Source organism: Simochromis diagramma, unplaced genomic scaffold (assembly GCF_900408965.1).
Source record: "Simochromis diagramma unplaced genomic scaffold, fSimDia1.1 OVJJ01000421.1, whole genome shotgun sequence".
NCBI classification, from domain to species: Eukaryota; Metazoa; Chordata; class Actinopteri; order Cichliformes; family Cichlidae; genus Simochromis; species Simochromis diagramma.
In genome coordinates this window covers 380,936-395,785 of record NW_024387250.1, presented here as the reverse complement: position 1 = coordinate 395,785, position 14,850 = coordinate 380,936, and the positions used below count along the sequence as shown (strand labels likewise).

General features: G+C 41.3%; 2 protein-coding genes across 2 annotated transcripts in view; both read right to left on the bottom strand.

The window, feature by feature from the left end:
* Positions 1-385: 385 nt before the first annotated feature.
* ly6pge (lymphocyte antigen 6 family member pge) lies at positions 386-6,213 on the bottom strand. The gene is made up of 3 exons (XM_040001083.1): positions 3,669-6,213; positions 2,139-2,255; positions 386-1,509 (listed from the first exon to the last, which is right to left on the bottom strand). The coding sequence occupies exons 1-3, from the start codon at positions 3,727-3,729 to the stop codon at positions 1,322-1,324; spliced, it is 366 nt and encodes a 121-aa protein (XP_039857017.1). The 5' UTR covers positions 3,730-6,213; the 3' UTR covers positions 386-1,321.
* Positions 6,214-6,262: 49 nt separating this feature from the next.
* The window catches only part of LOC120714995 (mucin-17-like), a 47,611-nt gene continuing 39,023 nt past the window's right edge, over positions 6,263-14,850 (bottom strand). Inside the window, exons 14-24 of the mRNA XM_040001710.1 lie at positions 14,604-14,750; positions 14,175-14,267; positions 13,328-13,387; positions 11,718-11,747; positions 10,945-11,085; positions 10,770-10,840; positions 9,772-9,815; positions 8,262-8,422; positions 8,059-8,165; positions 7,254-7,374; positions 6,263-7,166 (exon numbers count right to left, since the gene is read on the bottom strand). Of these exons, the coding sequence (XP_039857644.1) occupies positions 7,101-7,166; positions 7,254-7,374; positions 8,059-8,165; positions 8,262-8,422; positions 9,772-9,815; positions 10,770-10,840; positions 10,945-11,085; positions 11,718-11,747; positions 13,328-13,387; positions 14,175-14,267; positions 14,604-14,750 (1,041 nt within the window). The 3' untranslated portion in view covers positions 6,263-7,100. The remainder of the gene's footprint in view (positions 7,167-7,253; positions 7,375-8,058; positions 8,166-8,261; positions 8,423-9,771; positions 9,816-10,769; positions 10,841-10,944; positions 11,086-11,717; positions 11,748-13,327; positions 13,388-14,174; positions 14,268-14,603; positions 14,751-14,850) is intronic.

The following is a 14,850-nucleotide window of genomic DNA, read 5'->3' as shown; positions in this document are numbered from 1 at the left end:
AGGTGCTTTACAACAAACAATCCATTATTTGACCAGCATTGTGTCAGAAACAGAGCTTAAGCCAGCCAGTTAATAACCCTTTTAAAAAATATATGAAGGCAAAAACACAGCAATCAGGTTAAGTTATTCAGTCTGAAGCTGAAATCAGCAGGATTTTTAGAAAAACACAAAAACATAAATCAACTTGATTAAAGAAGATAGTTTTCATTCTGTTTTGATATTTGGGAACAGAAAAACAACGTTAACCCAGCGACTTTCACAAAAGATTTCTTTTAATGGTTGTAGTTATACAATTACTGCAAGATAAATGTATCTTTACATTTGACATTTGCACCACTCAGTAGTTGAATATATATTTATTTACAACATAGTATATACACCACACAGAAAGGATAAGAATCCCCTTTTTCAAAGAGGATTAAATTGTATTTTTTAAATGTTAAAAAAAAGAAAGAAAGACACAGGAACTATATTAAAATAAATGATCGAAATAAAATACATAAAGATATCAACAGCCCAGTTTAATGTACGTACATCACAATGAAATTGGAAAGAAGCTGGTAATAAAATTAAAAGCAATGACACAATTGACAGCACAGATAGTTATTATATAGCATCTACCTGTTCACCATCCACTGTTAAAGTGTGGCCAGACTTCCTTTCTCTAACATGGATTAACCTCATCAGAGCAACACATCTGGCCACCACCATATAAAAGGATTATATGGCTTTTCACTGTGTGAGTAGCATTCTTTCATCATATTTCACACAGCTCAGCCATGAGATTGAGAGGTAAGGCTAATAATATAACAACACACCAGTGGCGTGAACTCTTAGTGCTGCATTTGTACGTGACACACTACATTGACATTCATGGTTGTATCGGTATGTGAAGCCTGAAAGATGCACGGAGTAATATCTTGACAGATGATTGGTAAAAACTTACTCTAGTTCTTTTTTTCCTGCACTTTCAAAAATTATAGGGTTTGCATGGAACCAGGATGAGTAACATGAGAAATTCAAAATTCAAATGCTATTTCTTCCCCTTCAATGCAGGAAAAAATATATATCTCTGCCTGTTATTTCAGCGCTTCCCTTAGGATCTTCTACTTATTGGCTTAGTGAAATCCATTGAAAGACACATTCACTTGAGTACTTTTTAATGGATTCAGTGGAACACGGTGAATATAATCCACACAGTCATATCTAGCAGATAAATAAGGTAAATCAAAGTGAAATGGTAACAAGGATGGCATGGAATATGGAATTTGGCAGTGTTATTTGGCAGTCGGATACATGCGGGCTTGATTGAGTCGTCTACTTAAAAAAGCAGTGGGAAAATGGAAGAAAACAGCAGTAAGTAGGTAAGTCCAGGCAGCTGGTTGGCGAAGCTTGTTACGTTGCAGTCATTGCTGTAGCAGCAGTGAACTCTGACACCTGGTGCCCTGTAGCCCTGACTGTTGGCCTGGCTGCAGAAGGACTTGTAAGAGCATGACTTCATCACACCACCTAACAAACAGAAAATGAAGCCAGTTACTCTCATTTAGAAGCTGTCCGCCATCGTCCAATCAATATAAGTCGATGCTAAATTGTTGCTTTAAGAAACTCTCCTGGCTAGTCTTGCTTTCAGCGATTTCTTTGTTGTTGTTGTTTTCATCACAGCAGACCATTGAAACACTTAATGCAGGTTTAAACACAGCATTAGAGTAAACAACTCCCAGCTGAAATATTACAAGTTGCAGGTTTAATGCTAAACCTACCACCTTTTATGAATTTGGTCCAAATGATTTTTATTGATTATAAAATATTAAAATAAAAATATCATATCTACAGCCAAAAAATAATTTAAAAAAAGATCTGCTGGCTGAGATTTGGTAAATCTGTCTTGGTGCCATGAACACATGGTGTCCTAATTAAGGACATTCATTGAGTAGGAGTAGCAAATCTCTTCATTCCCTTAAAAGCCTCAGACCCCCTGCTGCCCGAGATGTGTCTACAGAGAGCAGGCTGTCGTCTATTTAACACACAAAAAAGACACACACGCACATATACAAGAGAAACAAATGGAGTTTTTTGGTGGAAGGTTGGAATTAAACTAGTAAAAAGAAAGGCTACTACGCTGTCACTGTTGGACTCACTGTCATGGCCCACCACTACAGCACAGGCATCAGAGTAGCCAGGACAAGCTTTGGAGCCTTGTCGGTTGCAGTCATCGTTATTGGAGCCCATGCATGTATAACATCGTATAGTCTCACCTGAAAGGGAACAGAGCGCTACTATATAAGAAAGAGTCAGCTGTACATGCATATCTTGTCAGGGTGAAAAACCTCTACAGCATAGGACACAAATGTTTGCTTTAGATAACTGAAGATGATTGCGTGGGATAGTGCCAACAAGTGTCCGAAGCTTAGATATTTCTAATTCATATTTACACAGGATCTATAGGTTGGCAAGTGCATGAAGGGCTTATAAATGTGTGACTTTCCCTGGGTCCAGAGGGAATATGAAGAGAAACAGCACTAATTAATTAACTTCCTTCATATGAATTTTCCCAAATCAACCAAAGTGTTTCACCAGTGCCCACACATTTAAAAAAAAATACATCTTTATAAACTTTAGCTAATGCCTCAGAGCCCACTTCAGCACATAAAACACTTAAATATCTTTCTAAAGCTCTCCCGAGGAGGGAGCTGTTATTTGAAAACTAACTGACCTTTGAAATACTTAAAGGCTTCTTTTTGAAACTCTCCATCCATCTCCTAAATTCCAGACAAACTTAAGGCTGCTTCCTAAGAGGATCAGAACTGGAGTCACCAAAAGCTTCAAACATACTTTGCAGCAGCATATCTCCTGTACTGGCCATCAAAATAACCTCCTTCAACTCCGGATAGGTCTGTCATCATTAAGTTTTGATAGAAACAGATATTAAAAAGAGAAGTTTTTTCCATATATACAACAAGATGTGGCATTTTTTAAATGAAACCAGCTAAATTATCTAATAACTTACCAAAACCTAACCACAAATAAACAGCGAAGCTACAAAAGCACCGTGTGAAACAAAGAAATTGCATAATCGGCCCGTTTTCTGCACATGTGCTCTCACGTATACTGAGTTGGTATATAAATACTTTCTGTTGTTTGCAGTTGGCCCCAATCTATCCCCGCGGCATTGTCGCTCTACACACATGCTGTAAGTATTAGCCTCCAGGCCTATTAAGAGATTATTTGCAGGGAGTGCGTGCTTCTTGGGTGTATAGTGGAGAGTGATGGACTGAAGGGACACGAAACCCATCAGAATCACTGCAGACAGCAATTAGTGAACATGACATAAATAAAGTATAAGGTCAGTAAAAGGACTTAATGTTTAATGATCCTACTGAAGTTATGAAACATGTCAGGTTTTTCCCGAGAAATAACTGTGGGTCCATCATGTCCAGCATCTACGCTCCTTAAGTCAGAATGTACAGTGGAGCCATTCATTTTAGTTATTTGTTTAACACGGTCTTACTCTTCAGGAACACATTAAATACACTAAACGCTAAACACAAACTATTATTTATAATGCAAGGGTTGAAACGTACAGTATCTGAAAGGAGGCGAGATGAAATGAAAGATGGACAAACAGTTAACCAGCAAACAGAGGTGCATAAAGAAGAAAAAGTTCTTACAGGTGGTTGCTAGCAGGACCAGGGAAAACAGAAGCAGCAGACAATAGTGGACAGCTCTCATGGCGCTGATGGTCCTCACTTGTCCCGACTACACAATGAAAAGCAGGTTGTTTGCTCCTAAAGCCCCCTGAGCTTAATCTGAGCTATCAGATGAGCTGATATTCCTTCCTGTACTAGCCAGGAGATTACTAGCCCCTCAACTGGGGCCCACCACTCTGTCTTAAACAACAACAGTTGCTTCTGCAGCCTGGATGGACAGAGGACACATAATGGATTTCATTCTGACTCTCTCGCATTAACAGTTTGCTGAGGCCACACCCATCCTGAGTTTGGCTCTTTGCTTTCTTGTCCCTGCTGGTTGTCGTGCCAAAGTACTTACGTATGGCAGGTGTTGGGTAGGGGCAACAAAAAAAAGAAAAACAAATCTCCCGGATCAAGAGAAAACAAGCAAAAAAAGAGAGCGACATAATAAACACAACACCATCGCATTAATCCAGCTAAGTGTAAATAACAGTAAATACAAAATAATGAACGTTGTTGTGCAACACGCAGGACTGACAGCGCTCAATGTGCTTTGAGGTAGCAGCCAAGAAAGGTGTAGTTTGTGTCAGAACAGTGAACACCTGTGTGTACACCTGCGTGCACACCTGTGTGGATGAGCGCGCTTGTATTCAAAAGGTTTCTCCATGTAATGAGCTGCTAGAGGGTGTAGGGAGCCATAGGCCTGTCCCCCAGGGCATGAAGCATGCATGGAGGAGATCCAGGCCCCAGACATCCAGAGGACCCAGAGTGCGAGAGCCCAAGGAGGACCATCGGAGGTGCATCCTTGCCACCCTCCCGGTAAGAGCTGTGGAGAGCCCCAGACGAGGGGTCACCCAGCAGCCACAGAGAAGAAGCCAGGGGGGGCTGCAATGGTGTGCCCGCGGGCTCTGCCGGCAGCCAGCTGTGCCAGAGTGAAGAGTGGTAGTTCATCTTTGCCAGCAAAGCAAGGATTTGTTTCACAGCACTCATTAGACTGACCAATACTCAGAACAATGGGAAAGTCCAAGTGAAGATCTAAGAAGGAGAATTGCAGATCTAGACAACCTTTGAAGGTCTCTTGGAGCCATTTCTAAGATAATCTTCCAAGATAATCAGTTCAAACAATTGTATCAAATTTTTTTTTGGATGTATTTTCACTTTGTCAAAGTCTGGAAGAAGCCCCAAACTGTCACCCTCAGATAAGAAGAAGGATGTTCATGAACAACTGAAGAACAACAAAGGTTCGAGACTGTCATACAGTGGAAACTGCTGGGACCACTGCCCACAATTAGGTGAGTTTTCACCATGGATTTAAGAGGGTGTTGAACAATAAAAAAAGCCTTTGCTCCAAAATCAGCACCTTCAAGCTTGACTAAATTTTGGACAACTCAAATGCCTTCTGTCCGCAGTTTAGTTTTTCCCCATCATATATTCCTTTGTATTTATTTCTGGTTACTGGTGTAGATTGATTTATCTTTTGTTGAGTTGTTCTTCCTTCGCACAGTGTTTGGAGCTTTGCATAATTTTTCTTTAAACAAGATTCATTGGTTTCACTCAGTTTAGTGTTTAAGGTTTCATCATAATTTCCACTTCCCTTGTGTTGTGGTTAACCTTAATCCTTAGGTTAGTTGTTCCTGTTAAGTTACTAACTGTTTTAAGTCGTCAACCACTTGTCTCGTGTGTTTAGTATTCAGGTTTACTTACCCCAGTCCCAGACCTGTGTTGTGCCCTGCAGTTCTTATCACTTCCTGGTGTGCTCGTTATTCCACCCTGTGATGTTTCTTGTTGGTTGTTTTTAAGTTCTAATGGTTTTCCCCTTCTCTATTTTTGGGATTTCGTGTTATTGCAGAACCCAAATTTAAGTATTTTCTCAACTTTCTGGAAAGTTGTAATCAACATGATTGATACTGTGTCTCAGATTTGATAACTATGGGGTCCACAGTTATCAAATCTGTGAGTATTCAATCTGATTTATTCTTAAGCATTACAACAAGTCATTCAACTAATTCTTTTGAATTTGAAAGTAAATTTGTAAAGTGTACATGATTTGAATTGAAGTTCACTATAGTGAAAAGGGTTGGATATGTTTGCATGCAGCATATTCTAATAGTGTTAATTGCAGGGCACTGTATGCATGACATTATGATTGGGGGCTAGTCCTATTCCATGTGCTTTTTGTTTTTTTAGTTAATTTGGGGGAGGTTTGGTTTATGTTTCACGTATAACAGAGCTCACTGGGAACCCAAAATCTCTGCTGTGTCTGCTTACCTACCACCTTACTAAACACTCGAGCCTGACTATTTCACGCTTACCATGTAGATCATGTTTATGACCATGTTTATGAGCACAGTGTAACCTTCTTCTCCTGTTCCCAACATGATAATGTGCCATTTGTCCCTAAATGGCCTCCAGTCACTAGATCTAAATCAGTAGGGCACCTTTGGGATGTGGTGTTATTGGAAGCACATCATGGATGTGCAGCCACCAAATCTGAGGCAACTGTGTGATGTTGTCATGTCAATATGGGCCATATGGGGGGGGGATGAGAAAAAAGAACCAAATTAAACTCAGCATGCTGTATTGCCATCTTTTATTGCACTTTGTAAGCAGATGCTGTACAGTAGCTGTGCAGAGAAGTTATTCCTCAGTGTGACAAACAACCATTGCAGGACTAGGACAGGTTCATCCAAAATTAAATTACTTCTGGTCACAACTGAACACAGTCACAATTAGTTTGCTTTTTATCAAAATAAAATCCCAAAAATAAAGTTCCACAATTTCATCAAAAAAGCTATGACAAGTATGACAAATATCTACAATGTTATGTGAGGGGAGTGGCTGAAGACAACAGAATAACTATCAAAAATGCACAAGTCTTGTTGTTTCCTACAGTATATACAAACATTAACATTACAAGTTCTTCTTTATCTCTCACATGCAAGAATCTATAGTGATCGCTTGTATTCTCTTAGTGGTGCATCACCATTTTATGGATAACTCTAACAATCTGGTTCTCATCTTCAAAGTCTATCTTTCTCTTTATTAAGAGGAGACAATAACAGGAGTGGGTAAACAGTCTTCTCCCTCAGTGGCTGTCATGGCAACATCATAATAGATAATTTAACCCACAAACAATGCTTGCACTTTCTCATTATCATACACGCACTCGCGCACACAGGCATACTCATTAGTGATATGATAAAACTTGAAAGCAGACCCCCTGATACAGTACGATACACTGAAACATCAAAAATATACAGAGTAATTAGGAGGAAGCCAATCCTGTGGATGATGTATACACATGGTCAGTAGGAAATACAACCCCAAGACCACTTTGGTCTTAGAGGTCCATCAATTTGAGAAGGAGTGCTTCTCTTCATTTTCTGCTTGGCTTCATTGTGATGTGGCCTGCTAACTCTTCCCCATCTTAGCAATTAGTTCATCACAGATCTTTGTTAACTCCTCGATCTCTTTATTCTGTAAAACAGTTAGCAACAAAAATTTATACACTTGGATAACTTTAGAAAATTTTAATTTAATATCTTCTCATATCCTAAAACTGACCTTCTGCTCTAAAGTGCGTTCCAGAGAGTCCACCTTCATCTGCTCCTTCCTCAGACTGGCCTGAGAGGCAGCTTGCTCCTGCTTGGCCTTGGCCCGCACCTGAGCTATCTCTGCGTTGGCCCTGGAGGCACACAAATGATACAAGAAATCACCTCTTCGCAACTCACAAAAGCCTATAAAATCTAAAAAGCAAATAAAAGTCAACAAAGAGTTAATATGGATCATATATAATCTATAGAAATATGTTTCGATACGAGCCATTGTAAATACTGGTTTAGCTTCAGCTAGCAATGTTAGCTAGACTCATTGCTAGCTAGCTAGCTAGACTTGTTTCCAATTACACTGACTCATATACAAACATATTTCAGCTCAGACAATAAGTTATGCTGTACACTTAAAGAACAGTTTTTGGTACAGGAAAGTACCAATGTTATGGAGACTCACTGCTAGCTAAACTTCAACACTGTTCTCAGTCCCACAAACACTAGAAATCACATCACATATTGAGAAAAAATAAATAAATAAAATATGACTACAAAGAACTGAAATAAGCATTTAAACCAAAGTATTTGAAGTCAAAAATTTATATTGTTCATGAGCTTTTGTACTCAGGAAGTAAGAAAAACTGAAATGCACATAGTGAAAAAATTAGCAGCTTTAAAAAGCACCAGCATTTACTTGCATTCACATAAGACACTGCATTACTGTACTACATTTACTGCATTTACAGTGTAGATAGTGTGGTGGCGAAAATAACACAGTTATTGCAGAAAATGTGACATAATAAGAATATGCACAGACTCACCGGTCTAGTTTCTCCTCTGCATGAATTTTCAGGGCTTGATATCGCTGTTCCTCCTTGCGGACCCTTGAAAGATACTCCTGAGCGCATTTCTTCAATACCTCTTCATTCTGTATGTGGGTGACACAAGGGGGCAAGTAAACAAAATCTGAGATGACCAACCGAGATGTTCATATTGATAAAAACCTGGGAATAAATTGTGTTACTTTGCGAAAGCCCTCCAGCACATCTTTCATCTTCTCATAACGACGGAAGAGATCGGCAAGAGACTTCTCCACAGAGTTAAGGTCGGCCAGTGCCTGGTCCTTCTCCATGATGAGCTGCTGGATGGTGTGATGGGAAAGAGATTTCTCTTTCTGGTCATCCTCTGATGGACACACATAGAGAGGATGCAGATAAAGAGTCTACTAGGTGAAGAAACTGCTGTTATGGGTAAAAATACTGTTAAAAGACCCCAATCACCACACAAACACACACACACAAAAGACTTCTCTGACATTTTTCACAATATATCTAAATGTATTTGTGGTAGTATGATTCAACAAGATGTTTTACTACACTATATGAGGATTTCTGATAAACCAGTGTAGCATGCAAAACACAAAAAGCTGAACAATGAGAAAAGAAAAACAGAGGAGAAACATCAGGGTGGCCTCAAGACCTTTCAGTGTTAAATATCAATGTGCCTACACTATTTCAGCCTACAAATATCCCTTTCATTTCCCATCGATGAGCAACTCGGTTAACTCACCAAATCTGCATGAATGACTTCACAGCCATCGCCAGTCATGGGTGAAGTGCACGTGTTCATGTACAGATTTACAGTGTGTATTACATCTGACTGAATATGTATAATATTGTACTTTACATGAACAATAACAACAACAAAGTCATTTTTTAAAACTCATTAGATTCAGTCCTGTCTCTCTTTTAAAAACTAGTCTCAGCCTACAGGGTGAAAGCCAAATCCCCCCCAAAAACCAAACAAATTAATGAATGGCTCTGAATGAGATGAAGAAATTGAGCACAGCTGCTCCCCTCTCTGATGGACGGATGGAGAGATGCGAGCTGACACAAACAAATGAAAGACAATTCCTCGTTACTCACCTGGCATGCCTGTCAGGGTTATCAAATAGTAAGGGGGGCAAAGATGGGAGCAGAACAGAAAAGAAGGGACTGTGTTAAGTCAAGCTGGGAGGGCAAGACACGTGACAGAGCCGAGTGTTAGACATTAGCAGAGGCAGACTGTTCCTGTGTGCGACAGTGCTTTAATGAGAGTAGGAAAAAGAAAAAGCCGGTCGCAGTGAAAGAAAAAAAAATCAAATCTTCGGGGACGTTCAAAGGTGGAAAGGAAGATGTGGGTGAGAGCAGGAATAATGCAGGAGTGTGAGCCTGCGGTGAAATTTAATGAGTCCAGAGAAGCTGAACAAGAGCGGGCAAAGGAGAGTGCTGTCCCCTCCACTGACATGAGGATTCAGTTCACGTCATTCAAATATGAAAGCAAACACAGAGAAAAGCGAAATTTTGCAAAGGATAGAAAAAAAATTCAAATAAGATTCAAATATCTGTGATCAGTAGCACTGGATAAGGCCTCACAAGGACCTTATAGCAGATCAGTTTGCAAATGAACAAGAGTAAAATAAAGTGGAAGAGTACGGGAAACAAAAATAGCAGCTTTAAAATGAAATTTGCGTGCTTATGGTTACGTGAACTCACCTATCATCTGGGCAATCGTCTTCTCATACTCAGCTACAATTCTCCTATGGATGAGAAGTTGCAAATCTTCAGTATATGTCACATAAAAAGTCAAAAAAGAAGACTCTCCTCACATCGAATACCAAGAAGTCTATTTTTTGCAAAAATTCCCATCTCTCCCTCTGACATGTGCAGCCCTGCACCACCCGCCTGTTGCTCGAACCCTTCCAGCAAACACCTGTAAGCTACTTATCGCGGTCCAGGTTTACAGTAAACGCGCCCTATTTAGAGGAAATGGAGAATTTACTTTGAATTAGCTCCAAAATTTACTGCACAACTTTTCAAAATCAAATTGAATTTCTGTTGTTTGAAGTGTCTCGACACAACTAGTAGAAAAGCAACAGGACCCAGTATGAAGCTTCGTCTTTTTAAAAGCAAGTTTCCAGAGGTAAGAGGATAGATTAGCCATGCCTTCCCCTTAGCCTCTTAGCCTCTCCTTATCCAAAGTCTAATCATTCAAATGAAGTAAGCTCCGACTTATCCACACTAACTGAGCAGCAGACAGCTGACACCCGCCACCTGCTGACACACAGTAAAGTTTCTTTACTGTACATCTTTCCCAAAACCCCAATTGGAAGCTATGAATTTAACCTAGACTGATCATCATGAAACAAGTGTAGGTACTGCTAGTTACGAGCTCAGTTGAGCATAACCTAGGATATTTTCTCACATATAACTTTTTAACAGTAAAACCTCTACATTTACATCACATGATCTCCATCTATTTATCTCTACTCCTTGCTAACAGGACGAGGTGTTGATTTTTTTAAATGGCTATCCAGTCTCCCGTTAATCATGGCCTTGTCTGACACCTTAAGCGAGATAAACCGCTTGAGAGGTTCGGCGGTTGATAATGGGCGGAGTCCGAAACACAGCTAGGTGTTAGATTCATGCTTCAGTGTCTGCGTGTGGGATCCTGGTGTATGAAAGCGATAACAACCCAAGGTGTCTTTTCTTACCTCATCTCCACCACTTCCTGTCGACTGTCTTCATACTTCCTCTGCCACTCCAGCACTTCTTTCTCCTTTTGTCACAATCTGAGGATGGAGACAAAATCATTTCATTAAATGTGAGATGCAGACTTAAAGGAACAAACAATGACTTACGGAGGAACAAGAAATATTTTCAGGGCACCTCCTCTCGTGCAATTCCCAAAGAGTGGTCCAGTTCTCTGGGCAAGTGGGGACTCTCCCCTTCGATGTAGCTGGCCGTGGTCCTGGAGTACAGCGAGTTCTTGGACACGCCAATCTCTAGTGAAGATGACACGTCTCTGTGCTGCTTCCGGAAAGCAAAGGAGAGGAGAGAAAGGAACGCAAACATAACCTGTTACCAACGAGGCTGTGGCAACCGCAGGACACCCTCGCCCTCAGGGTCACTCGCACATTCTGGACTGAACCAAACTGCTAGGCAGCCTCAAACTATATCAAAATGTGCCACACAGCAAAAACAATACAAAATGAGGCAAGCCAGGGATGTTCTTGAAGACTTGGTCAGCTGCTACATGATTGGATGAAACAGTCTTCATTGCCACAGTATTAGCCGTGTTATTGGCTGATGCTGGCCCCAGCCGAGCAGTCCTGGTCAACTGCTCATTGAAAGAGCTTGAATGTGATTGGGTCCAAGCAAGACAGAGGGGAAGGTGGGCAGCAGCTGATAGTATACAGGAGAGGGAGGTTAGGGGGGGGGCAGATTGGGCAGCAAGGGATAGATATGTTAGTCTAATGTTAAAGCATGTTAGAGCATAGTTAACAGGTCTTACCCGTTGTTCCTAGAATCACAGGATTTAACTCATTTTTTTACAGCTACAGAGACTGTAATGTGATGAGGGCTAAGGTGAATCAGAAAATCTTCAGGGTTAATCATTAGAAAGAGTCAGACTTTGGATCTAAAGTATAGACACTACAAACCCAAATGCATCTCCAAGTGTCCGTTGCAACCTATGACAAAATAAATAAAAGCCTCCTCACTTTATCATATTAAAATACAGTTGTTCTAGTACCACGTTTGGGTCCCTGAAAACTCTGAAAAGGATTTAGCTATCCTTGGTAGACAGGGATTACAGGAGGATTTGATGATGGGGGGTCACAGGAGACAAGGAGAGGTCTACCGCTACTTTGGAAAGAGTTAAGTGTTTGGTCCGGCTGTACAGCTAATTGCATTACTTCTCTGGACAGAAACGGTCAAGTACATATAACAACAAACATCAGTCAGATACTGATTAGGTTTTTATCTACCAATACAGAAAGGTTCAGGTTCAGAGACTTTAAGGAAACAAATCAAACCTGTGGTTCTTTGGTAAAGCTGCAGCAAGAATCCGCTAACAAAAAGCCCCTTTTAGTAAATCATCCTGAATCACATGTTAAATAAAGAGCTTTTTTCGTTTAGTAGTACTTCAGGCAAATGTCACAGACTTTTCATTAACAGCACTGACTGTACTGCATGGGACAAAACATGCAGGATTCAGATTTTTAACGATAACCTGCTTTGTATTTGTTTTGCGAGGAAAGCCTCGCGTCTATAAAGCCTCAACGATGCACCTGAAATACCATGCCAAATACCATGAACTAAACACTCAAAATGTTCACTGTTGTTTAACTACTGAAGTGAGAGCCAGGTTTCAAGTTGGAGATGAGTTACCATGGTAACCCAACCTCAGCTGAGATGCACAAAGTAATGACTAAAAAATAGAAAAAGGAAAATAAACTGGATTGTTTAATTTCTGCTGCCTTACTCATCACTGAGCAATGTCTGTTATGTTGTGAGATGTGTTTTCTGCTGCCACACTCTAATAATCCTCCAGAAATAGTCTGCACGTCAGGTACTACACAGGTAATGCAGAGATGTTTTGGACTGGCTAAAAAACACACACATGATTTCAGCATAATAAATAACACATTAGTACGCAATTTCAGACACAGACAAGGTGAGCACACTGAAATCTAACCTCTCTTTACACGAAATGCCTTAATTGTAGATTTAACGCTAACAAAAAAGACCCAAAAACACAAGTCGAAGCCACATCCCCCAAAGACAGAGAGGACTGATTATTAGATGCACAAAGGCTACAACAGACATACTACATAGCTGTAACTGCACATAACAGCTCACAAAGAGCTTTTGGTAGGCAGCAAATTAATGGACTCTCTGTAACTTATGGATCTATTAGACTAGACGATCTAGTGGAGTCTGCAAGAATTTGGATGACAGTTTTGGCTTCACAGTCCATTACTAGGAGGCTAAAGTGCTGAATTTCAGCTATAATTGGAGTGCAATTACCTTCAAACTCTATGAATAATAGCGTTTATCGCCCTTATCTTGGTTTTACAAAAAAGTAAGCTATAATTCTTAAGCAGTGCAGATGTGAACACCTTTAATCACCTTTAAAGCTTATATTCAGGACATTAATCTGGTCTGCTGACATACTGAGCCATTAAAAACTATGTGTTTATGATGAAGTACTTGGACTGCGCTATGGGTGGACGTGAACACATCACAGGGGGAACTATGTTGCGCTTACTTTGAGTAAGGGTGAACCGTTGATATTCCACCGGCGAGTACTGGGTTTCTTGAGACGAGACTGTAAAATGCGTGGGACAACAGAATGAGACATGGAAGGAAAGACGTAGGTGGGAAGTGCGTGCCCTGCTCCAACTCCTGCAAGAGTTTAAGTTCAGCACCTGCCTCAGAATTTGGACCAGCAAATTCCCAGGTACTACTTACCCTGCCTAACGCTGTTTTGTTAGTACTGTTAGTCAAATAGATGGACCAAATCACAAAACAAGAATGTGACCTGGGATTTGGGGAGGTGATCATGAAACGTCAACAGATCTGCACCGTAATATGTAACTCCTCAGCTGCCGAGTCTAATGTGAGACATTCCCAGTCACATTCATGCTGACGTAAGTTTCTCATGAAACAGGCAACATGCATGTTGCCCAACATGCATCACAAAGGCAAGGGACTAAGACACAGCACTTGGTTCCTAAGGCTTAATGGAGCTCGCTGGTAGTCAGGGTGGGAGCTGGGACGCATCAAGCCATGTTAGAGTCCAATGTGGGGACGCGGAAGGTGGCGGGACTGTGGATGCAGCTGTACAGCCACCATGTTGATAAGGCCATGGATTCACAGTCACACTCAAAATGGTGTGTTTAAGGGGAGGGAGAGGCAGGCTGAGACACACTCATGCACACACACACACACACACACACACACACGGACACACAGTCACGCACATGTGCATTTCACACACACCTGCGTTTCGCTAATCCCTCATTCAAGATGCATCTTTTGCTCTTGCAAACACACTTGTTCACCCACACACACACACTTGCATACAGCAGGTGCAGGCTGACTCAGCGCAGTACCTGGGGGGTTACAGTGGAGAGGGAGGGGCACTGAGAGATGTTTTTGGCTACCTGCAGAGCCTCTATCCTCAGGGCAGCAAGCACCAGCTCCTCCTTGGCCGCACACATTGGGGGGGCCGAATTTCAGTGGTAAGGGAGGAGAGGTTGCAGCCCAAGAATGACAGAGTAAGAGGGAAACACATGAAATTTGAGTTGATCTGCCATCTACATTTTATGCACCAGTAATCTATTTTACCCAGCAAGCTAAAAAAAACTGCAACTTATGGAGGAGGAGGAGGAAAAAATGGGAAAATGAAAAGGCAGGATGTAACACAGTGACACAACGGGGAATAATGTTTTGTACAAAAACACACACAGAGACAAATATCAAGGCCCAAATATGGGTCGGCAAATTTATCAAGTAGGGTCTTGTGTGGTTTCTCAACACACCTGCAGTTTTTGGGCGAATGCTGTGGGGTTGGTCTCAGCCAGGTCAGGCTCCAGGTACTGCAGGGGGTCGTCACACTCAGACAGCCTGTCTAACAGGGGCATGGCCAGGGCTGGCGCAAGTGCCTCCACGGGGCCCTGGCTAGGGGGCTTCAAGGGCACCAGGAGGTATAGGCAGAAGGGGAGGGAGGAGGGGGCAGGGGGACAGCATGGCAAAGCAAGCGCTGAGATTTTTTTTTGAGTGGCAGCA

Excerpts from the sequence above, each read along its gene's own strand:
- ly6pge (XM_040001083.1), bottom strand. The coding sequence starts at position 3,729 with ATGAGAGCTGTCCACTATTGTCTGCTGCTTCTGTTTTCCCTGGTCCTG. Across the intron at positions 2,256-3,668 it reads GGTCCTGCTAGCAACCACCT|GTGAGACTATACGATGTTAT; the intron begins GTAAGAACTTTT and ends GTTCCCTTTCAG. Across the intron at positions 1,510-2,138 it reads TGTAGTGGTGGGCCATGACA|GTGGTGTGATGAAGTCATGC; the intron begins GTGAGTCCAACA and ends TCTGTTTGTTAG.